Below are 24,931 nucleotides of genomic sequence, written 5' to 3' on the forward strand. Positions count from 1 at the left end.
CTTTTTAATTTGTATTTTAAAAAGTATATATATATATATATTTTACATACACATATAATATTTTAATTTTAACTTAAAACTATAATTTTGCTAAAAATTAACTTAAAATAGTTTTAATTAAAAAATGTTATAAAATTTTACCGAATATTTTAGTTCGGAGTTTTCAAAATACTAACTAATGCATGCGTTTTTTTTCCCATTAATTCACGTGGTTAATGATAAGGTTTAAATTATTTTTTAATAACCGTTGGATGCCTTTAATAACCGTTGGATGCCCAGATGACCGTACGACGATACTACCGGCTCATGGTTTTGCGTTTCCGTTCTATTTTCCCGGCCGCGTCGCATATAACAATTGCGATTCCTCGCCGCGGCCGCCCACTCATTTTCCCGTTCGTGCCTCTCTCTCGTTTCGCTTCGCGCGTTAGGGATTTCTGATGCTTTAGAGCTCGATTCAGGGTTTGTCATTGTTCTACTGCGCCTGGAGTCATTCACCGTTGGGTGAATCACTCAATTCCTAGCACTTTGTTTCTCTCTCTGCTGATATCGCCATGGCTTCCATTGTCACTGAGGTCAAGATCGATAGCGGTCTCGCCAATCGGTACTTCATTGCCGGCAATTCGCGAGAAGGACCAGTGGCTGGCCACGAAGAAACTGCTAATGGGCATGGATTTGGCCACCGATTTGGTGAATCTAGGGTTTTCATGGAACTCGATTCGTTGGAGCTCATCAAGGAGGCCGATGGCGTTGTCTTAGAACGTGAAGAAGCGGGCATGTCTGGATCTCCCATGGACGCTCATGGGAGTGAGGTAGTAATAGTCTCAGGTATAATTTCTGAATCTCATACTGTGAGGAGTCTCTCTTCTAGCGTCGATGGCTTAGCTGAATTTTCTGTTGCAGAAAGTAGGGTTTGGGAGTACGATAATCTTTCTGACGCGGCCGGGTCTTCCGATGGGGTTAGGGATCTCCACGGGGTAGTTGGAAACTGGACGAACAGGTTCGAAGTGGGTGACATGGTGTGGGGGAAGGTGAAATCACACCCATGGTGGCCTGGCCAGATATTCAGTGAGGCTTTTGCTTTGTCTTCAGTACGGAGGACAAAAAGAGACCGTCATCTATTGGTCGCCTTCTTTGGGGATAACAGCTACGGATGGTTTGACCCTGCTGAGCTCATCGCCTTTGATCCCCACTACGAGGAGAAATCTAAGCAGACCACCTTGCAGCCTTTTGTCAATGCGGTGGAAGAGGCAACCGACGAGAGAAGCAGGAGGGAGGCTCTTGCTCTGACTTGTTATTGTAGGAACAAATTCAACTTCAGGCCTGCTCGTGTCCTAGGTTACTTTCATGTTGATGTTCCAGGATTTGAACCAGGGGGTATTTACTCATCAAAGCAGATAGAAGAAGCCAGGAACAAGTTTGTGCCTGACCAGGTGCTCTCCTATGTGAAGCAGATGGCTGTATGCCCTTTGGCAGATGGTCCCGCTATAGATTTGGTTAAGAAAATGGAAATGTTGGTTGCTTACCGGCGGGCTGTCTTCGAGGAGTTCGATGAGACATATACACAAGCATTTGGGGTGGAGCCAGTAGGGTCATCTCCACTGACTAGGGTTGTGTCAGATCATCCAGAAAGATTTTCCCCTCGAGGTATTAATCATTGCATGCCTTTCTGTTACCGTGCTTTTACGTTGTTAGTGGGAAATGATCAGTATTTAAATTTGTATAATTGCATCATACTAGCACAATCAATCATTTGCAAACCAATTAACCTATATGTACGTTTCCTTCTCTTGGGTTTTATTAGAAGGTTTTGGGATTTGGTAGATGACCATCATGGATGTGCATTTTCATTCGTTATCTTGCTCTTACTGTCATTCTTTCTTGTTTATGTTTCCTTATAAGCTACACTCTCTTGACCTGGCATGTCATGGAATACTTGGATAGAATGTGGTTACAATTGAGGGAAATGACCGTATTAAGTCAGTAATAAAATGCTAAATTTTTGGTTCTATAACTTTCTCAAACAATAATCTACAAAATGCAATTATTCATTCTTGCGAACTCTTGATAGTCCTAAGAAATCTTGTTAAAGAATCACAACCTTAGTCAAGCAGTTTTCACTCTTTGATGTCCTTATTTCTTTAATGCCAAACAATACAACAATAACAACAACAACCAAGTCTTATCCCGCCAGGTGGAGTCGGTTATATGAATCATTTTACGCCATTAGGCTCGTACTGTGGTGGCCCCATCATTATATCTGTTGGTGGATTATATGTGGAGATTGCCGATGATGATGATGCAAAAATCTTCTCGGCAGGTTTCATGATCGGATAATCCATTTCTAGTCCTCCTTCAAGTTCCAGATTAGCTAAAGTCTCTTCATCTGCATCAAAAATAGAACTTGAACTTGCAGAAAAATAGTTGTCAGTATCATACCCACCACCTTCCGCGAATGGGTTGACCCATTCTTCATCAGTTTCTTCTGTTAATACCAGTAGGTGACGAGAAAACCGTGCTCGTTGCCGTTCCTCCCATCCTCCTGTACTATATTATCATCTATATTGAAATAAAATTTTATCTTATTTTATCGTTGTTAATCAAGTCTTTTTTGGTCTTCCTCTTCCTCGTTTGATGTACATATTTGTTATAGTTTCATATCATTTAATTGGAGCATTTATTAGTCGTCTAAGTATATGTCTATATTATCTTAAACGTGTCTTTCGAAGTTTTCTTCGATAAGTGTAATTCCGACTTTCTCTTTAATGTTTTCATTTCTTTTCTTGTCCATTCTGATATGTTTGCACATTTACCTTAACATCTTCATCTTTGCAACTCTCATCTTTTGCTCATGTTCTTGAATTATAGCTTAGCATTCAACTCCAAATAACATAACATGTCTAATCATCATTTTGTATTCCTTTTAAGTTTTAGAGATGCTTTATAATTATAAAGAACATCTGACGCTCTCGTCCATTTGAATCATCCTGTCTTTATTCTTTAACATCAAATAATATTATATATAAAAGAATTTATGACAAAAATGGAAGTGGAATAATTATTATTTTTGATGTTGGCTAATTGACCACTATAATTAATGTAACAAAAAACTAGAGGTTCTAGCTTATGCTCTATATGTTTGTGGCATATCATTTTGGTTGAAGTCTACGATAATAATATGTCACTATCTTACTCCTATAGTCTTGTTTCCTGTATGTTTACTTGTTAATATATAACATCTTCATCTCTATAACTTTTATCTTTTGCTTATGTTCTCGAGTAATAGTTTAACATTCAACTCCATATAACATAGCTAGTCTAATCGTCATTTTGTGGAACTTCCTTTTCAAATTTAGAGGTATTTTATGATCACAAAGAATACTTGACACTCTTTTCTATTTTAACCATTTTGTATGTATTCTTCAACGTCAAATAATATTATATATAAAAGAATTTATGACAAAAATGGATTTGGAATGATTATTTATTTTTGATGTTGGCTAATTGAGTACTATAATTAATGTAGCAGAAACTAGAGGTTCTAGCTTATGCTCTACATGTTTGTGGCATATCATTTTGGTTAAAGTCTATGATAATAATATGCCATTATCTTACTCCTATAGTCCTTGTTTCCTTTATGTTTGCTTGACAATATAATTCATTTACACATTTTTATTGCTTGTTGTAACTTGTGTCAACTAGTTGCAAATATTTAGAACCCCTAGTTTTAATGTTTCATCGTAATGGCTTTTTTTGTTTATTTTTACTAATATTTGCATCCTTATTATAGATTACATGGATTAGCTCTGCTGTAGTTCTAGAGGAAACTCCTTACAACTATTTAAGTAGAACAAGAATATCTATTTACCTGTTAAACTCATCTCCTATTATAAAACAAATCTTTATGGATTATAAAACATGTGCACATATAATAGGTTGAGCTTTAGTTTTAAATTTTATGATAACTTCGATAGTTTTTCAACTTGATTTTGGATATGCATAGTAAACTTCTAGTTATATTGAAGCATTTAGTGTGAAAATTAACTTAGGTTTTGTTATGCTTAGCATGAGTTAGGCTGGTTCTGAATCTAGCTTTGCTCGTTGTACTTAGACTACAATAATGTCAAAGCAAAAATATAGACAAATGCCAACCAAACTAACAAATGCATATATCTAAAGAAATTCCACAATACTATGTATAAATCTTAGCAAATAATGTGCATGTTAAAAACTTCAGAATAAATGACAGCTCGGTGCACGAAGCTCTCTCAGTGCTGGGTCCCGGAGAAAGGTCGGGACCACATTAGGTCTATTGTATGCAACTTTACCTTGTATATTGCAAGAGATTGTTTCCACAATTCAAACGGTCCCGGGGAAGGGTCGGGACCACATTAGGTCTATTGTATGCAACCTTATCTTGTATATTGCAAGAGACTGTTTCCACAATTCGAACCCGTGACCTCAAGGTCACATGACATCAACTTTATTGTTGTGTCAAGATTCCCCTTCTTCCCTTTATATTAAAAGCTTCAGAATATAAGCTTAAAAATACAAACAGGACATAAGTGACTAGTGTATGATGCAAAATAGTATATCTCATAATAATTACCAATGAATACCAAATAGTTTAGTTCATCATTTTCTGCACTCAACATTAATCTCTTATAAATGTCTCTTAAATTTTCTCTTATATGGTTTATCATTTCTCGAATTTCTTTTTTTTTTATTATTTTTTATCAAGGAATATGTTATACACATTATATAGCGGCAAATGGGCAAACAACCTTAGTCTATTTGGAAAGGATACATTATAAACATATATAGTGAATGACCAACAATCCAGTCCGTAAAGATGCATCATATATATATATATATATATATATATATATATATATATATATATATATATATATAGGCAAATGACTCGCAATCCATCTAATATAAAAGACATCATGTAAATACATAAAGGGTGAACGATCTGCAATCAAACTTAGAATACATGTCATAAAATAAATAGTGAATAACCCACAATTCACTTAGCGAGAACGGTATCTCATGTAAAATAGTCAAAGCGTACAAACACACAAAACAACCAAAGGATTCTTCTTGATTGTAAAGCCAATGGTCTATAATATAAATAATTCATTTGTTTTCTTATGGTATAAGTGAAACATTGATTATTTTATTAATTTAGTAATTCAAGTAGTTCCTTTAGAGCACAGATTTGAAGCTCTATGGTATAAGTATTGCATTTATTATTTTGTCAATCTAAGTAATAACACAGCCTTTATGAGACCGCGGAGTTGAAACTCTATTATGTAAGTGATGCAACCAATATTTGGCTATTTATATTGTAGCCTTTATGAGACCGCGGATTTGTTGTTTCATTGCGATATATTGTAATTGGGCAAAAATCAAAAGGACGTCCTGCATTATCATGTTCGTCAAAAGCACTCTTTCAAAAGATTTCAAAATAATGCCTCATTATATTTTCCATTTCGAAAATATTTTTATTTCAATATTGTTGCAGTAGTTATATGACACACTTGTTACAATGTGCTAAATTAGTTACTATAACATATAGTAAAATTGCTTTAAGTTGGTCAAAATTGTTATGCATAGAACACTATTATATTAAAATCCTTTTTACTAAATTGGTAAAAATTCTCTATACAACAGCCATGACATAACCGCTAGTATAGTTGCTACAACAATATAGTAGTTATGTCATAGTCATTGCAATATTTTTGGAATGATTTTGATTTTGATTAATTTTAAGTAATTTTGATTAAGTTAATAAATATTATTTTGTTATAACAATGTTCTATATGTAGAAATTTTGATTAGGTTGAAGTGATTTACCTTAAGATGTTATACTAGCTATTGCAGCTATGCCTAACTACTACAATAGCTATCCCGTAACTGCTACAACAATGTTGGAATAAAGATATTTTCAGCATGAGAAACATGCTAGAGTGTTGTTTTGACTTTTTTATCCTAGGGATGCCCTTTTGATGAAAATATTAATGAGGAGTGTTATCAAGCAACAAGAGTAAACCAGTTATGAAATATTTCTCTTAATCTAACAACTTTAATTATATCATATATTTCATAAATTAAACGCATGCACAAGGTAAATATAATAAAACAAGCAGGAAACACTCGCTTCAAATAAAAAGAAATATTCGATTTAAGCAATTCGGCACATGCATAACCTCAGAATGCACCCTTGTACACTTTCGAACTCAATCCACATGATATAAATGCAGACTAACTCATAACTACAACTTCAATGATCAAAGATAAAATCATTGGATACAAAATGCTGGGAGTTATCTCAGACACAAATACAACTCCATACAACTGGGAGAAGTCCCCTGGTTAATATGCAGGAAATGTAGGTTACACGAATTTTCCCAATTTCTTTTCTGTTTCAATGGTAACATTTCCAGATAGCTCAGTCTCAAATCTATTGTTACCCAATTGAATTGCAACTTTTAGCATTGAGGCATCCACATCTTTATTTTTTAAAAGACAACCATATAATCCATCATCATCTGAGTCAAAGATGTTATATTTTGAGTAGAATATTCCAATAACTCTTCCAGCTTTTATGAGGTCCTTGTCTCACATTTGTGACAATCCCAACTATTGATATATGATTATCCGATAACCCTCTTGATTACTATTTCGCTATGTGCATTGTTGTATACTTTTTCTAAACTGTATACCTTTGCATATAAGGTCATCATCCTTTACAAAACATTCAATCTTTAAAAAACAGTCAACATGAATTAAATATTATTTCTGCAATAACAATTTTAGCATCAACCCCATATTATTTTCCTTTGCAATGAAGTGAACTTTTGCTTTCATGCCTTTTGCCTGTTGGAATGGTGGCCAATAGGTCACATCTCCTTGATCACCTGTGTCTTCTGAGTGAGCAAGGGAGGTGAGGGTCTTGGGATTGTAGGTGAGCTTGGAAGGGGAAGAAGAGGTGCTTGTCGTCCACTTCTATTGGCCCTCCACGTCTGAGGGTACAGCAGCACCAAAAAGGAAAAAGGGCCAGGTGGAGGTCATGGTTTCTACATGCGAGAGAGAGGGAGGTGGAGACTCACCAACTGTATGAGACAGAGGCGGTGACAGCGCTGCCTATCACGAAGAATGTAAGAAATAAAAAGAACGGGAATGAGAAGAAGAAATAGTTTTGGTATTAATTGACATTTTCCCAAATCAGTCCATTAATTTAAAAAATTACAGTCCCTGGAGAACAAATACTATAATGGTGTGTATGGTTCAAGTTATCATTCATAACCTTAGTTATGTCATTATTAGATAATCGCATAACCAAGAGTATGAGGAATAAAATATAATCTAATGTTGTTTGGTTCAATTCTAGGTGATGCAATAAAAATTTGTTTGTTTGGAAGTTTTAGTGTATAACCTAGGATAGTTTAAATAGGCTTCAAAACAGTCAATATGTAAAAAATTATCTAGTAATCTTAGGTTGTTGTATTATCCTTGGTTTGACCGTAAATATTGTTACAACTAAATCAATTTTATATTTGATTTTTTACAATAAATTAAATTAATAATATTAATATTAATAATGTGTTGATAATATATATAATAAATAAATAAAAATTGATTTATAAATTTTAAATTTTAAAATAAATGTATATATATTTTAATGAGATAATTTGATTAGTGGTTGAAAAAGTTTATTTAAACTATCTTATTTAAGTTTGGAGTTGATTGAATCAATTGACAAAAGAAAAACCTATAGTTATGAAAATTGCTGTGCCATTTTCTCCTCTCATGTGTGCTCGACTCCGTTCTCACCTGCGCTCGCCTTCGTTGCTCCCCTCTGCAAGCCGTCGACGCCGCCTCCTCTGTAAGCCGTTGAGGTCGCCTCCCTCGCAAGCCACCGACGCCACTTCCTTCATTGTCGTTGTCTGCGGAGCCTAACCACAAGCCACTTCTTCTCGGCGTCGAACCTTGTGGCAGCATATCGGCTGCAAGAAGTCTTCGTGTGACGGCGGCGGTACAAGTGTGCATGATATTGTCCACTTTGGGCCTAAGCCCTCATGGCTTTGCTCTTGGGCTCTCCCCAAAAGGCCTCATGCCAATGGAGATACTTTCCATCCTTTTAAACCCATGATCTTTCCCATGTGTTTTAGATGTGGGACTATGTTTGCACCCTTACAACCCAACAATCCCCCCCTCAAACAAAGGACCACTGGAAGCTCCCCTACCATTTCTCATGGTCCGGCTGCCATGTCCTCATGGTCCGGTTGCCATGTCCCTCATGGTCCGAGCCTCCCCTACTTCCTTTGTTTTTCCCGAGAGTCCCCACATGGTTAGATCTAGATCATGGCTCATCCGGCGGTTAGTCCGGTGAAGAGCGGCCTCGCTCTGATACCAATTGTAGGGTCTAAAGGATGTCTGTATCTCTACAATGGCATGATATTGTCCACTTTGGGCCTAAGCCCTTATGGCTTTGCTCTTGGGCTCTCCCCAAAAGGTCTCATGCCAATGAAGATACTTTCCATCCTTTTAAACTCATGATCTTTCCCATGTGTTTTAGATGTGGGACTATGTTTGCACCCTTGCAACCCAACATTCTTGTTGTGGGCGGTGCTAACGCCCATCATCGAAGACGGGTCCAAGGCGGTCGGCACCTCGACGATCATGTCCCACCCGTCCGTCGGATCTTGAAGGAGGGGCGACAAAGATCGGTCGAGGGGGAACACCGACGGAGGAGGGTGAAGGGAGAGGAGTCGGTTGGGGAGGCAGTAAAAAGCAAAGGATAGGAGGAGGCGGTGGTGGTGCAGATCGGGTGAGGGAGAGGCGTCACCGAGATGGGAACAAGGCACTGATAACGCAGAATGGAGGAAAACCTTACGAAGAGGAGGTAATCGCATTCCAGAGTTATGCCCCTTTTTCATGATGTTTGCTAACGTGATGGTTATTCTTCATTATTGGGGAATTGTTAATTACCTAAACCGAACAAGGTTTTCATTGATAACTTTTGACGGATAACTAAGGTTATCAACGATAATCCTCAACCAAATGCACCCTAACAACTTTTATGTCACCCACCAAAATGTTTTGAAATTATGAGTTTGCGGACAAGCTTGACAAACATTTGAATGTAGGATCATAGAAATTTGTATAGATTGGGATTTGGGGCCTTCTTTAACTTTTTGAATAAATTGGTTTGAATAATTTCTTAGCTAGGACATTAATAATCTTTGCATTTAAGTCTCAGTTGCAAAAATCGTGAAAAGCCTAACAAGCCCCGGGGTTACACTGTGTAACGGGAAAGTGTTTTTGTAGTTAATTAGGCATCCACGGATCAATTCCTAACTACGGTGTACTACGGATTAATTTCCTCTGTGGGAAGATAATCTTGGAACGCTAGTTGCGGAGCGATAAGCTGTTCGCACTTTCTGATTTATCTTGGTGATCGATGGAAAATTTTCATGGGATCGGGCCAATCACTTCTAAGATTAATCGGCTCGAAGAGCTGGATCTGAATTATTAAAAATAAAGAAGTGAAAAGCCTAACAAGAACATTTGTATCCAAGTGTTTCTCCATACATCAGGTAGTGTAATGTAGACATGGAGTAAATTTATGATAGATGTCGGTAAAATTTTCTCAACCTTCGTATCTGTTAATTTAGATTTTAAGGCATTTTGGAGTTGAAGGCCCAGTTATCTTGATGTGACCCAATTTTAACTAGATGGAATTAATCACCTTAATCTATATCAAATAAACTTGAATGATTATTAATAACATGTTCAGGTTCTTTAATCCATAAGGATCTTTAATTTTTAACACAAGTATCCCTTTTCAGCGAAGATACTAATCCACTGGCTCTTTTTCACAGCCACCTTTGCTCTATCCTTCACCAGGGGGTTTTCACTAATGTTCAAATATTTAACTATTCAAAGTTGTCATTCCCCTTGATAAGTGGATGAATTACTGGCAAGCTTTTCATGAGAAAAGCACAGTGAAATTTTAATTAGAAGCCATATTTTTATACCTTCCCAAGTGGAGTTGAGAAGGAGTTGATGAGATATGAGAGTTTGGCACGCAGGTCACTAGTGAGATCAAAGAAATTGCGGTAGTGATGGGGAAGGCATTGGACTACTAATTGTGGTGAGATGAAAGCTGATAATAGCTTACGGCAATTGACGATGAGAGAGATGTGAGCCATGCATGGAGAGAGACGAATACATGAGGGAGGGGTGACCATGTACATTAAGATAAATGAGTAGCAAATATTTGACTTAATGATAAATCTTAGCTGAATCCGACCTGTTTAGGTTGATTACACATGAGTGAGTCGTCGTCAAGATAAATAGGTATGAATTGCCAGTTCTACTCTACAACCCATGGGTTGCTTTTGTGTTTTATTGGCCTTCAACATTATAACACTCTATGCCAAATTACATTGTCATATCTAAGTCTTATATAGTGGTCGACTATATCTTTGCTTTCTTCTCTCCAGCTTATTAGCGTATTTCTAATAATATAACTCTATCAACTTACCGTTTCATTGAATGCTTTTGTACTTTGACTATTTATTTATTTATTTTTTCATTTTTGGGGGTTTATGCAGATTGGATAGTGCAAATTTTCCTATAGAATACTAACTATTTACCTATTTTCAAATCAGCAATGTCATGTTGCAGGCTGGTTCCTTGGCCACTGGTGCGACCTATGGCTTTGGAGGACGTAAGGGTAGGCCTTCGCCCCTAATCTGGTGAAAGGCTCCTCCTGTGCAAGACATATGTTGTATATGGATATTAAACCTCTTTTATTAATGTGTCAGTTTCTTATACGATTTTTCCATCGGCTTTACATGCCACTGTTTAGTTTTAGTAAATATTTTTATTGAGTTTAAACATGTACATGTCATATTTTTAAAAATATATTTTAATATTAAATTATAAATGTTTTCAGTTACTTTGTTAGTGTTTATTTTTTTTCAACCATATATTCTTATTTAGTTTAAGTGATTTATTTTATTTAATTTATAATTTCCACAGCAGATACAAATATCTTCATTAGGTCCATTCAATTAGTTTAAATTGGATATTATTATTGTTGTTTTTTACTTTATAATTTTTAATATCATTTTAAAGTTTAGTTTGGAATCTATGCACAATGCCTGTCATAGTAGAGTGGTTTCAATGTGGTTTCACATGTAGATTATAGAAAACTAGGCATTTGTAATAATTTTCACTGCATAATATTTGTTTTGATAGATACTTTGATTTACTAGTCTTTATTTATGAATAGAGTTATGGAATAAAAAATAATTTCAAATAGGGGCGTGGATAACTATTTTAATTAAGAGGATGCTGAGGTTGGTTTAGCTTAATCAAATGGGCTCTTTGGATAGTTTTGAATAGTTAGTGTGGTCTCACAACGTGCCTTGGAATCGTATGCATGCATGTGGCCATAGCGAACAAGGGTTTGGCAAACAGTGATGACTGGTTCATGCATTACAATGTGGATCAGAACAATTAATAGGGATCTCGCAGAACAGCCAATTGGATGCACCGTGTGTTTGGGTATTTCATTCCTTAAGGGAGATTTTAAGGAAAAGACGCACTCGTAAAAATTTTGCCTGTTCACTTCTTTAAAGAAATCTTTCACCTTATTAATAAAAACTTCACTTCTTCTTACTTAAATAACTTTAAGTAAAAGTCAGAAGGGTTATCTATTTTTTTTTTATAGAATCGTCCAAAGATATTCATATTATTTTTTTTATAAAAAAGATATCTCATTCTTTGTAAAATAATATAATTATCTTCTAATATTATTTTTATATTATTCTGTCTATATTTTTCGTCTAAATCTTGAATTGATTAGATGCATTATAATAGTTATAAAAATTGTAATTGCTATATAGTTGTAGCAGTTAAATTTTTTTAATTGCTACAATATGTAAATTTTTTTAAAGACAAATTGAGCTTGAATGTTAATGTAAATTAAGAGTGTAATCGAACCAAGCTGAGCTGAACAGTAAGAGGTTCGAGCTTGAGTTCGGTTCATTTTTCCTAAGTTCGAGTTCGGTTTGAATTTGTTTTGAGCTTTAATTCTTAAGTTCGAGCTTGGTTCGTAATGAAATTAAATAGTTCGCGAACGATTAAAGTTTGAACTTAGTTCGTTAATATATAATATTTATAATTCATGTAATATATATATATATATATATATATAGGTCTGATATAAACTGCGTGAAATATAAAACCCGACGTCGGTGCGCGACCAGCCGACCTTTCGCTGTTCATCGCCGCCGTTCGTCGTCGTTCGTCGCCGTCCGATCACCGCCGGCCACCATCCCGGGCTCGTTGGAAGCGCAACTCGACGGCGCACACATCGGCACCAGATTTCGGCCCTTCCTCGGCCGAAACAGAGGACGCGCTGGTGGTCGATTTCGGTCGGAATCCGGTCGGATTCCGGCCATCGATCGAAATGGGCCAACAGTGTCTGGGGGCCGATTTCGGCCGAATCGGGGTCGGACTCTGGCACCCGCCGGACCGCCGGTGAGTTGCGGTTCCAACGGGTCCGGTCCGGCGGCAATCGGTGGTCGGACGGCGATGAACAGACGCCGGGAAGCGGCGAAGGTCCGAGGAGAAACACTGTGCAATCGCGATTTTTGGATGGCTGCTGTTGATCGCGATCGGGCGTGGACGGCGTGGATCGATCGCGCACGGGATCGCGTTTTTTTCGTCGTGCAGTATATCAAATATATATATATATATATATATATATATATATATATATATATATATATATATATATATATATACACACACACACACATGTTCGTGAGCCTCTTAACAAACATGTTCGCAAGTTCACAAATGAAATACTGTTACGCTCGAGCTCGGTTCGATATTATTTTTGAGTTCCAAATCAGACTCGAGCTCCATTCGTTAACTTAATCGAACGAATTCAAATGAACTATTTTTGAACCGAGATTCAAATAGCTTGCAAGGAGCTTGACTTGTTTACACTCTTAATGTAAATCATAGCTGCTACAGTCGTAGTTGCTACAACGTGAATGTTAAATTTTAAATTTTGAGAGGTGATAACTTTAGATCAGGTTGAATCATAGGATGCATAATATATCAAATTGAAGTTCGTTCAGAAATCTATAATTAGTTACGAGGTGGAATTCGTAACGGTCTAATTTCAGATTCAAAAAACATCGTTTAAATATTTTTCAGAGATTCTAATTAATTTTAATCTTTAATTTTTTTTCATATTGGAGCAGCTACTTCGTAGTTGCTGTACAGTTGTAGCAGCTACGGTTTTGTAACTATTATAATGTCTAATTTAGATGGGAGATAGGATAATAATGAAAATAGTATTATAGAACCGTTGTATTATTTTATAAGAGGATATAATATCTTTTTGATAAAAAATCAATATAGGATATTCTTGGACGATTCCATAGAAAAGGGGTATCCATTTCACTTTTGCCCAATAACGTTCAACTTAACTTGGAATTCCCTCCTTTTGAGCTCTTTTCCTCCTTAATCCTTGTTTTAAGCCTTTAAAAGTTTCAGGATTTAAAATTTGAAGTGTTTCTATTTTTGATAGAAAACTATAGTATCCTAGAAACGATTGTTAATAAATTGTAAGTATTGAGGAGGGTAATTATATTTCATAGAAAGAGTCCAATCCTTATTTTTATGGCCTTGTTTATTTAGGAGGATGAAAATAAAAATTATAAAAAATTCATGATAAAATGCTTTCTCTATTTACTTTGTAAAAAATAAAAAAAGGATGAATTGCTTTTTCATTCTTAAATTTACTTAATGGGTAGATGGATTTAGTCGAAGTTTCATATGTGACTGTGAATGATGACTCTGAATGACTACGAGTAGTGATCTCATGTAAGGTCTTCTCGTGCGGTTAGTGCGGCGGCTTGCGAGGTCACCTCGTGTGATTAGTGCGACAACCTCACTAGGTTGCTTCGTGAGGCCATGTGCAATGACCCCTTACACGGTCCTGACATCTCGTGCAGAGTTATATTTTTGTTCTTCCTAATTTCTTTCCCTCTCCTTTTTCTAGCTATTTTTTCCCCCACTTTAAATTTCTTCCCTTCTCTTTTCTGTTCCATCGTTTGAAGTAAACATAGGATAAATCTCAATTTAGCTTGTGATGAGTGGCAATAATACTAGAAAAGATACATCTATCATACTCAAATGTGTATTTAGATGTTTAATAATAGAGTCGTTATTAATAATAATTATTATAAAGATGTGTTTTGAAAAAAGTTAAATAGATATAATCCACATTGCCACGTTGGGGGTATTGATTTACCAATGATTCTTTTAACCAAATTCAAACTAATTAGACATATTTTGTTTAATATAATAGGATATCTTTATTCACTTTATGATTTTAATATGAAGATCTAATGTCATTTGATAATTAATTTCATTGATTATAATTATATTTTAAAAAATCGTACATATTAAATACCATGAGGGGGCTTTAATCCTGTTTCATGTCTTTTGCTTAACTGCCCTTCCGTAATTTTCTATGCAGACCAAAAAAAAAAAAACAATTGTGATGATATACATTTTGATAATTATTTTCACTAGATGTTATTTGTTTATTTATTAAATAATTTCTTTATTATAATTTAATGTCTGGATTATATTCTCGTAGCCTTTATTTATTTTTTTATTTATAATGATTCTACGCAGCGGCACCTCTTAGCGGTCAACTGGTTATGCCTGAGCTCCGCCGCCACACGAAAAGCTCCTCCCATGCCCTCCCTCACAAGCTCTCGTCCGCCAAGGACAAATACGTGCTTAAGCGGAGGGATCCGCAGCTGCCCTTCTCCGGCGCCACCGTCACTGGCCCGTCCAAGCTTACGCCGCTGGACTTCCCCTCTCCTATCCAACCCTTCAGCAGCTTCCAGAACATCTTCCCCACCGCCCCACAGCCGTCCCCTCCCCGCCCGACAACTGCAGTGCAGGATGCCGCCGCTGCTGGAGACTACGTGCTTCAGAAGAGACCTCCCGCTGATTTCGCCGACGACAAGCCAGCGCGGCAAGCCTCTCCTGCTCCGCTTGCAGAGACGCGAGTGTCGGAGCGGAAACCTTCGCCGTCGGCGGTGGATGTTCCTGTAGCTACTGCTCCTCGAACGGATCCTCCTGTGTCCAGCGCAGTTGCTGATGTTAAAGATGGGGCCGTGTTGGCTCGGCCATTGGACGCATGGAAGCCGGGGGGTGTCGTCGTCGCCTGTGGAATTCCAACGAAGAAGAAGATCAAAAAGCGCCCGCGTGAAGATGGTGGCATCTCCATACCTGATGCCGCCGGTGAAATCATGAAAACTAAGAAGAAGGAGAACAAAGAACGGAGCAATGAGACCGGCCTGCTATCGGCTGGTAGTTTAAAGAGGGTGAAGGTTGAGGAGCTTGATGGGAAGTCGGCCTCCACTTTTGTTAGCGTCGGGCCCGAGCAGCCGAAGATAGCTGAGCCCTTTCTGTCTGCCCTTCGGCTTCCGCAGGTCGACTTGAGCTCCCGCAATCTGCAGCTCCCTGATCTGGTGGGCGACCTGCGAGAGCTCGCGCTTGATCCGTACTATGGCTTCGAACGAGACGTCCCAGCGGCTGTGCTCCATGCCTTCCTCAAGTTCCGGTCGTTGGTGTATAAAAAAAGCTTTGTCCTTCCGTCTCCCGCCGAGGCAGAAGCCGCTAAGGTCCAAGCTGCCAAACCTCCACGATTGCCGCTGGAGGCTATTGCTGAATCCTCCGAGATTGCTCCGGCGAAGCCAGCCAAAGTGGGCAGGGAGCCACCTGTCGCCACCAAGCCACCGAAGCCCGGTTTTAGCCCTCCAATCGCCGGACGGAAACGTACCACATCTGATCGCCTGGAGGAAATGAACGTGAAGAAGCAGAAGAAGATGGACATGGTCAAGGTTTTGGTCGGTGAAAAGAAGGCGGTCATCAGCCGGAAAGGACCCGTCGGGCAGAACGAAGCCGGCACTTCATCCACGGTGATCGCTGCTTCTTTATCATCAACATCGGCCCCTACTGCGTCAGCGAAGCCTTGCAACGCCAAGGCAGCGGAACCTATCAAGAATCGAGAACTTCGCGTGTCCTCTCCGACCGCTCTCGTGCTGAAGTTTCCGCCACAGACGACGCTGCCGTCCATCGCCTCATTGAAGGCAAGATTCGCCCGGTTCGGGCCCCTCGAGCTCTCCAGCTTCCGCGTGTACTGGCAATCCTACACCTGCAAAGTGGTCTACAAGTTCAAGTCCGACGCAGAAGCCGCGCTCAAGTACGCGCGGGAAAACAAGATGTTTGGCCAGCTGAAGGTTTCTTTCCATCTCCGCGACGCCGACACCCAGGCGCCGGAGCCGTTCGCTGACGCCGGCTGGCAGACACAGGAATCCCGCCCCGCCGAAGGTGCTCAGTTCGGACCCGGAAACAGCGCGAGCAGCGGCATCACCGCCTCGAGGCCGCTAATCAATCCGAACCAGAAGCCAAGTTGGCAGCTCAAATCCATTCTGAAGAAACCCGGCGAAGATGCTGCTCCGAGCAGTGGCAGAGAGGCGGTGCGTGTAAAATTCATGTTAGACAACGTCGACGGAAAGCCGGAGCCGCCGCCATCGCATCCTCCAGAGCTCGTCATCAGTAAGACCACAGAACCCCCTACTATCCCGCCACCACCGCTTCTATCTCGCCCGCTCTTAAGAACCATGGATGCTGCTTCATTTCCACCACCACCACTGGCTCCATTACAGCAGCTGGCGACCAACCGGGTGGTCCATGGCCGTGCGGAGGGAAGACCAATCGCGAACAAGGACTTGGCGAAGCAGATGGTGAGCCTCATGGTTAGGTGCAGCCAGATAGTGAACAGTGTCAAGTCGCTGCCTGGATACGCTCCTTACCGCCCGTTGTAGGAGGGAGAAGTGCGTTATCTATCGCGGTGTCATTTTAACAAAGACCTTGTCATTTGCTGCTGGATCATTTGATGCTCAGATTGTGATTGTGTTGTAATGGGATTAGACATTAGAACTGATGCTGTTTGTTTGATGATTTGCTCCTGGAATTATTATTAAAAACAGTGGGATTTTAGTATGTTTGTTCTGATGAACTATGTTAGTATCCTACAGACGTACTTACAAAAAAAAAAAAAAAAAACTGCAAACAAATCACAAGTTGCTATATTGTTGTCTTGGGCCTTGGCAGCTAGTGGAAAAGTTCTTTCAGTTGGTTACCTTTCAGTTCAAAATCACAAGTACCATTCCTTATTGTCTCAGGAGCACATCGATCGTCCAGATTGCTGCTATTACAGATTGTTCTGGCTGGATGTCATGGATGGTTAAATTATTATTATCAAGAATATGTTATCTCAACCTTTGTAGGCCTTGCCGACAAAGAAACCTGAAAAGAAGGAGCTGAGCAAAGGGGTCAGCGAGGCATCGGGGATTTTCGGCAGACCATTCTGACGTTCAAGTCAGCAGAGAACACGAGAGAAGTAGAAGTAGTATGAAAATTATAGAGAATTCCAGAGAGCTCTTCATACCTGTGAAGAGGCTTATATAATGGTTGAAGGAAACGTTTCCTCTGTGAGAGGAGCAATTTGTATAATGTTTAGGAAATAAATTTTATGATCTACTGTCAAATGAGTTGGTGATGCGTCATTAAAGGCACCATCTTTGACGATTTTCAACCACCTAACAGCTTTGCAGAGTTGATTATTCTCATCTGATGGCTGTGAGGTATAAGTGACGCGGGAATCCAAGAGACTAGATTGGAAACCTAGTAACCGTCCTTATCCTTTTGACAGAGTTTACACGCTTGGTTGTCTTTTAGCACTAAAGGTGGTTGAAAGAGAGACTGATCTTGAGCCGAGGAGATGGGTTGGACCGTTTAGGAGCGAGTAGCCGAATTGTATAACTGAGTGGCCGAGCTGTAGGAGCATGTGGCAGAGACGGTATGAGCATATGGTCGAAGAGCTGAGTCCGAGTAGTGTGAGCATGTGGCCGAGTTATATGACTGAGTTGACTGAGTCTGAGGTCGAAGAGCTGAGTCCGAGTTGACTGAGCATGGGGCCGAATAGCCGAGACGCCTAACTGAGCGGTCGAGTTGTGAGAGCATGTGGCGGAGATGCATAACTGAGTGGCCGAGCAGTGAGAGCATGTGGCCGAACTGTGAGGTGCACAACTGAACAGCTCAAGCTGTGAGAGCATGTGGCGAACTGTATAACTGAGCGACCGAACTATGAGAGCATGTGGTCGAGCTGTGTAACTGAGCAGCCGAGCTATGAAAGCATGTGGCCGAGCTATGAGAGCATGTGACCGAACTGTGTAACTGAGCGGCCGAGCTATGAGAGCATGTGACTGAGCTGTGTAATTGAACGACCGAGCTGTGAGAGCATGTGGCCGAGCTGACTAATGGGCCAGGCCGAATGAGAGTGTCCGGGCCAAATGTTACGGTAATTGGTTCGTCCGAGGCGTTATTGGGGGCCAGTCAAAATATGATTTGACTATTGACCATTGACATACCAGATCGGATGCTAGCTCAGATCGGTTATTGACCCTTTTTGTCATGTCAGACTAACAAACCATATCACAGGTGAATGGTGTTCGCCTATATTCTGCATGCTGTTACAGGTCTAGCGGCCGGAAGTACTGCAGCTAGCCACTGCCTGTCCAAGTGAAGTTCCTGATGGTCGGAGGATGAGGCATTGAGAGTCTGCACCATGCGATTTCAGTTGCAACCGGCGCATCTCATGAACGCCGACCTTCATTGCACAGATTTAGGCATCCTGTAATTCACCACTCTGAGAAAGCCATTCTCCTACGAGTTTTTGCATAGTTCAAAAGAGAAAAGAGAACAGAGAAATCTGGCGATGCAGGTGTAAAGCTGAATGTTTGACCTATCAGCTACACGAAGCACAGATCTATCAAGTGTTTGGAAACCTCTGGCATGCTTTTTCTTTCTATCTTTTCGTCACTGTTTTTGTTTCCACAGAATAATGGAATGGAGCTAACTATTCCACGAGGTTTCATTTCACTGTAATGTGCTGTAAATGTAATATTATTGTACACTGGAATCAAAGGTGCAGCTCTGTTTTCTTGTCACTTTCTCTCTTGATTATCCTAAGCCTGATGCTGCTGATCTGTTAACCAGCTGCCTTTTCTTTTCCTTTAATTTTCTTCTCGTTCTTAATTTTTTGTTATGGCCCAAAGAATGGCACAGTATCCAACATCTTACGACCAGCCATTGCTTTTGCCATTCCTCTCCTCTCAGAGAAGCTTCCTCATGAATTAACCTGCCTCTTTCCTCCTTTCACGCTTTAAATCTCTTCTCTTTCAGTTGGAGCTCTCCTTTGCCTACAATAAATTAAGCCAAAGGGAACACGGAAAGAAGTATCTTTGAATGCTGAATTTAGTTCAATTGTTCAATCATCTAATTCAATAATCTAACTCTTGGGAACACAAGTAATTATCGAATTAATGATCTGACACCAAACATGGGCATACAAACAAAATCCAGATGTATATCTTTAACAACAAATTAAGTACTGTGATATACAGCCAACAATTGCAGTAGTCTAGTGATGACTCGCAATAAAATAACCTAAGAAACCTCACCCATAAGAAAAGCTAGTTCTTAACTCGCTGAATCTCTATCGCTGAAGCTTCCATTGTGACAACGACCAGCTGCTGAAATTACTGCAGTCTCAATCTGATCCAAATGATGGTGATCAAACTGGTCTCCAGAGGCGTCTAGGTAGAGCAAGCTCATGGAAGAAGTAGACTCCTTGGCCAACGTATCAGCAGTAGTGTTCATCATGCTTGCTGGGGCGAGGGTTTGACATGCTCTCTCCAACATGCTTTGCATGTACTTCTCATGCGCTTCGATCCTCGTTTGAAGTGTTTTTTGCACCTATCGCATTAACAATACCGATAACGTACGAAGAATTGTGAGTTTGATAATATTAACCAACTGTCTATATCTCGCCTCTAATTGTTCATATAGTCTCGTTTGCACTTCCATCTGCAGCATCATGCCCATGTTATTTCCAGGAAGCTCTAGGGATGAATCTACACAAGCAAATCAGAGCTTGATCATACACACACACACACACAAATCATGACGGTAATTAACCAACTCACCACGCTTTAAAAAGTTATGATCATGATTAAGATCCTTGTGAGGTTGCTTTCCGAGTCTAAATTTCTACAACAAAACGTCGCAAACAAACGATAGATTAAGGATGCATGCTTGGCGTGGCACAAAGATGAACTCATTACAGTACTTGGAGATGGCTCTTGAGGTGATAGAGAGTGAGGCCCTTGACACCCATAACTCTCATGATGGTCTTCGGCGTCGCCCCTACAAACAAATCAATTATGTTTGTATTGGTGCATGCATGTTTAGTGATATAGCAGACGAGAAGAAGAGATAAAAGTGCAGTTAGCCTACTATCCGGTCCTCCGAGTTGCCCGACGGCATCGACAAACCGGTCATGGAGCTCGGCGGTCCACCGCAGGCGGGGCTTGTGATCAGTGGTGAGGACGAGCCCCGAGTCGCCTTGGACGCATAAAGGAGGAGGTCTCTCATGGGAGGAAGAACTCAAAGTTGTTGCCTTCTCGGAGGGGAACATTCTTTTCTTTTCTTCCTATCTTTTCAGTTAATCTTAATCTACAACAAATCTCTCCAGTTGCAATGAGACTGAAACAGGCCGCTGCTTCTGCTCCTCTCCCTCCATATCTCTCATGGCGATGAGTACTTATTCCTCCTCCTCCACCGACATGAAACCTATTGCTTTGCCAAAAGATTGTGTGCGAGAGAGAGAGAAGGTCCTAAAAGTAGCCGCATCTTGCAGTCCTATTGCCCTCTCGTTTACTGGTTTATTATGTGTAAGTGCCGCAACATGAATGATGCTCAATCTAATGGGGCTCTCTTTTGTTATCTTAATTCTGCCTTGTTTATATACATTTTAATATGTTAATTAAACTGGACTCTAGCTAGCTAGCAAAGCCACTAACTGCATTGCTCTTGACCAATTTAATTTGTCAATTCATTCTCTTTTGTGACTTCAGTTTTTCATGATTTGTTTGCATTTTATGTACACTAACAATTTTCAAGACAATTTAATTTATCAGTTCATTCCCTGTAAAACTTATGCAATTCCTCCAATACAGTAGCAATCCAAGTTCCTTTGAGAGTTTACTGTATGATCAAGAATAGTTTCTAACCTGTGAATGTACATCGAATCTGATCCTGTGGATCAAACAAGAAGAACTATAGCCTTATTAAATTGTTGAATCATCTCTCAAGGGTTGAGCCTCATTGTGGTTGTTGTCGAGGGGCATGTACTGTGACATGATTGCCATGATCTCAGAATCCATGTAAGACTACAAAAAGAAAGAAAAAGATAAAAAGGATATCGTATTAGAATCGAAATAATAATCGGGTAGCAAGTTTGATAACAAAGTATAGTATTTGAGATTAGGCAACTGACCCTGAGCCTGTATTTGTAGAAGACATAGGCTGCTATTGCAGCACTGATCACAATTGCTAGCACAAAGAGTGTTACAAACAAGGTGAACTTTGAGGCATTCTTGGCTGCATTTAAACACATGATATGATGAAGTCACAATCTCAATTTGAAAGAAAAAAATTGTGAGACAAAACTCTTAGGACTGTGTATATATGTTTCGATACTGAAACATTGTTCTTACCGATACATGTGTCCTCGGACTTTATGTACACAAGGTTGCCTCTGCACTTGCAGTCATATCCTCCCCATGTGTTCTTGCATATGCATCCAGGGCAGCTACAAGCAAGCTTCTCCTTGCATTCGTCGAGATCTGGAGAATTACGACAAGATGAAACTTAATTATGTTGTTTCAGAACATTAGATAGCTTGAAGTCAGATTACCACAATTCAAAAGGAAATTACCTTGGCAATTGTAGCCATCACCAGAGAATCCATTTGGACAGCGGCAACTGTTCAGTAGGGAATCCTGAATGCATTTGGATGTATTAATAAGTTTCTGAAGAGGATGAATCGAATTGAAATTGTGATGATAATATGATCAAGAAAAAGAAGAATTTGACAGAACTGAGCAAGCTGAGAATTTCTGGTTATCCCTGGTAGCATTCCAGCAGCCCCAATTGCTAATTGCACATCTTCCAGGACCTACAGCTGAAACCCAATAAGCAATGGATTTAGTACAAATGAGATAGTTAGAATTTGTGTGAAGATCTATTTAACTTAAGAAGATTACCTATACAAGAATCATAACCATTTCCACTGAATTGAACATTGTTTACCACAGGGCACTGGCAAATTCTGCCTCTAAAAGTATCCTAAATAAGTATTCAAAGTGTTAGATGATGATTCTATATATCTTCCTAGAAAGAGGAAGAAATCAAATCTTGTAGCTGAGCTGAAGTTGTACTTTGCAAGCAGTGATGTTCAGTTGTGTGTCCTGCCAGCAGCCTCCATTCGAAGTGAGGCACTCATTTGTCTCGATATCTGCAAACAAGGTGAAGTCAAGCCAAAGAACATGATGGTCGGGTAATTTTAGCCATGACAAGAATGCAAATTCACCTGGGTTCAAGCAAACACCAGGCTCAGTAGACTCGTTAAATCCTGCACAGATTGCTTTCAGCACAGCAGTCCTCTCTAACTTTCCTGTTCAACAACAAGTTTGAACAAGTTTTGTCAGCATTTGAAAGATGAGTAAGTTAACAAACAGAGATATGTAATCCGAACACCTCGATACTGAACGTTGTTTATCATCAATGTAGGCAGGATAGTAATATCTCCACGACTTCCATGGCCGACCTTTAGAATTGAAGACAGTATCATAAATTGTATGTCGCAACTATTTGGGATCAATCTCTTAGGTAACATTCAAATCATACCTGAAGGTCTTGCTCGATCCTCAGGACTTCGTTCTCAGCATCGGCTTCAGGATCTCCCATACACTTTGAAACCTTGTCCAAACTCAATCCTGATGAACAATCGCATCAAGTAGCTTCCTCAAAGAAGCAAACAAATTCAGGGCGATCAAATCTTACCAAGTGAGGTGACAACGGCCTCAGCACACTCCTTGCTGAACTTCTTCTCCTTCATCGAACACCTCACATGGTAATCCGTCACGAAGTCCCACCAGACCCACGGCCTCCCACTCTCGTTTGCCACCCGATGAACGCAGAGCTGCCTCAAGTTCTCGACGACGATGTCTTTGCCATCGTAGCCCTCATCGAAGTCATGCTCGGGGTCCGGGGCGCAGTACCTGCCATTGTTAATGCATTGTGCCTTGCACTCCTTGCTGGCCTTGAAGACGTCAGGGCAGTACCAAGTGATGTAGTGAGGGGTGAACAGGGTGAACCCTCCCTTCTCGAGAATCTGGGCGTTGCCCTTGAAGTCGCGAACAAACTTCATCTGTTCGTCGCAGCGAGCCCCGCACTCGTCGTTGCTGTTCGTCCAAAACTCGTACTCGACCCGCTCGTCGGGGTGAGGCATCGACTCTCTCCAGTCCAACTTGACCACCACCTCCTCGCCGTCACCCTTGGCGAAAGCAGCCTTGAGCTTGTTGCCGAAGGATAGCGTGATGAGGGCAGAGGGGATGTCGATCTGTTCGACGAACTCGTTGTCGTTGTCTTCAGAGGGTGCGGCCATGGTTAGAAGAGGCTCATCTACCACGTCGGCGACGAGGACTGCAGCAGCCCCAGCCTGCTGCCCGTTGTATGCCTTCAAAGCGAAGTAACAGTCTGGAGAAAGTGGCGAGCGAAAAGATTAGAGCCTGAAGTTGAGATTTTGAGAGGGTTTCCTTGATCTAACAGAAAGGAATTGATAGAACCGATCGAAGAATCAAAGAAAACAGAGGAACAAAAATGATGGATTGGTTCTTGGATTACCTCCGCGATCGACGAGAAGAATCACGGGGCGCTTGGACTTGGACCGGAACCGATCGCCGTCGAAGGCGCTACACCCGTTCGGGCCCCGGTCGGGGTAGATGACGACGCCGGTCAACGTGCCGCCATAGTTAGGCACGCCGAAGTTGGCGATGGAGGCGTCGTGCCGCCCCTCGATCGACTTTGGAGCTATCACCGTGATGCTCTCCTTCTCCACCACGAACCGCCCCGACGCCGGCCTCATAAGCACCGCCAATAAGGCTGCGACGGCGGCGGCGACGGCGAGCCGGAGAGTCGCCATACTTCTTTGCAGCCTCTTCTTCTTCCTCCCCCGATCTAGCTAATTGGATGACGCTGTTGGGATCACAGAAAAATCGACGAATTTAGAGGGTGGGAAAGGGAAGGGATCGGCGCGTCAGCTTGCGGAAGGCGGATTAAGACTTCAAGTAGAGAAGGATCGAGGAACCAACCAACTGCCAAGACAGCGTGAAAGCGACAGTTAATCCCGTTGAAAAATCTTTCATGGATGTTTTTGTAAATTACGGATATATCCCTGTCTGCTTTTTTTTCACCCATAAATAATTAAAATATATATTTTAAAAAATGAATTTTGAAGAATCATATTGGAACTTGACTTCGTATAAAGTCAACTAGTCGGCCATATCAACTTGATATTTATCCAAAAAGAAAAAATAATTTGATGAAGATCTTTTTTTTTTCTTTTTTTCTATTTGAGAGAAAAGTCTGTGTATATTTTAGTCATTTAACAAGTCCACGGTACCCTTACGGCATTGACAATCATGGAAGAAACCGATCGAGTTTTTTGTTTTTTAATTAAATTTATCGTATTTTTATTTCAATTAATTGGAAGTTTTTGATCGATCATTCAATTGATTAATCAGTTGAGTTCTATCAGTTTGTTCATCTTATATTTACAATCCTCACTAGGTTAAATTAAATATTTATTTTTGTGATTATGCTACACAAATTATATATATAT

At 40.1% G+C, this 24,931-nt stretch overlaps 4 protein-coding genes across 4 annotated transcripts; 2 read left to right on the forward strand and 2 right to left on the reverse strand.

Annotated features, from left to right (window-relative positions):
• The first annotated feature begins 435 nt into the window (after nucleotides 1–435).
• LOC141816181 (PWWP domain-containing protein 1-like) lies at nucleotides 436–10,915 on the forward strand. The gene is made up of 3 exons (XM_074704015.1): nucleotides 436–825; nucleotides 901–1,644; nucleotides 10,683–10,915. Exons 1-3 carry the CDS (start codon nucleotides 552–554, stop codon nucleotides 10,763–10,765), a joined length of 1,101 nt encoding a protein of 366 aa, XP_074560116.1. The 5' UTR covers nucleotides 436–551; the 3' UTR covers nucleotides 10,766–10,915.
• Nucleotides 10,916–14,765: 3,850 nt separating this feature from the next.
• LOC141816178 (PWWP domain-containing protein 1-like) lies at nucleotides 14,766–16,946 on the forward strand. Its single transcript, XM_074704010.1, has one exon. It carries the CDS (start codon nucleotides 14,766–14,768, stop codon nucleotides 16,944–16,946), a length of 2,181 nt encoding a protein of 726 aa, XP_074560111.1.
• A 2,719-nt stretch (nucleotides 16,947–19,665) lies between these two features.
• On the reverse strand, nucleotides 19,666–21,068 carry LOC141816179 (myb family transcription factor IPN2-like). The gene is made up of 5 exons (XM_074704012.1): nucleotides 20,482–21,068; nucleotides 20,315–20,391; nucleotides 20,172–20,235; nucleotides 20,017–20,099; nucleotides 19,666–19,941 (listed from the first exon to the last, which is right to left on the reverse strand). Exons 1-5 carry the CDS (start codon nucleotides 20,660–20,662, stop codon nucleotides 19,666–19,668), a joined length of 681 nt encoding a protein of 226 aa, XP_074560113.1. The 5' UTR covers nucleotides 20,663–21,068.
• Nucleotides 21,069–21,200: 132 nt separating this feature from the next.
• On the reverse strand, nucleotides 21,201–24,330 carry LOC141816176 (vacuolar-sorting receptor 6-like). Its single transcript, XM_074704008.1, has 12 exons — nucleotides 23,935–24,330; nucleotides 23,092–23,787; nucleotides 22,936–23,024; nucleotides 22,786–22,855; nucleotides 22,619–22,702; nucleotides 22,467–22,543; nucleotides 22,293–22,374; nucleotides 22,128–22,210; nucleotides 21,965–22,028; nucleotides 21,744–21,872; nucleotides 21,524–21,627; nucleotides 21,201–21,416 (listed from the first exon to the last, which is right to left on the reverse strand). The coding sequence occupies exons 1-12, from the start codon at nucleotides 24,230–24,232 to the stop codon at nucleotides 21,315–21,317; spliced, it is 1,878 nt and encodes a 625-aa protein (XP_074560109.1). The 5' UTR covers nucleotides 24,233–24,330; the 3' UTR covers nucleotides 21,201–21,314.
• Between the last annotated feature and the right edge of the window lie 601 nt (nucleotides 24,331–24,931).

The sequence above is a fragment of the Curcuma longa genome, unplaced genomic scaffold (genome assembly GCF_044706935.1).
Source record: "Curcuma longa cultivar G26 ecotype Majalengka, Jawa Barat unplaced genomic scaffold, ITB_CL_G26_1.1 contig_14793, whole genome shotgun sequence".
Classification (NCBI taxonomy): Eukaryota; Viridiplantae; Streptophyta; class Magnoliopsida; order Zingiberales; family Zingiberaceae; genus Curcuma; species Curcuma longa.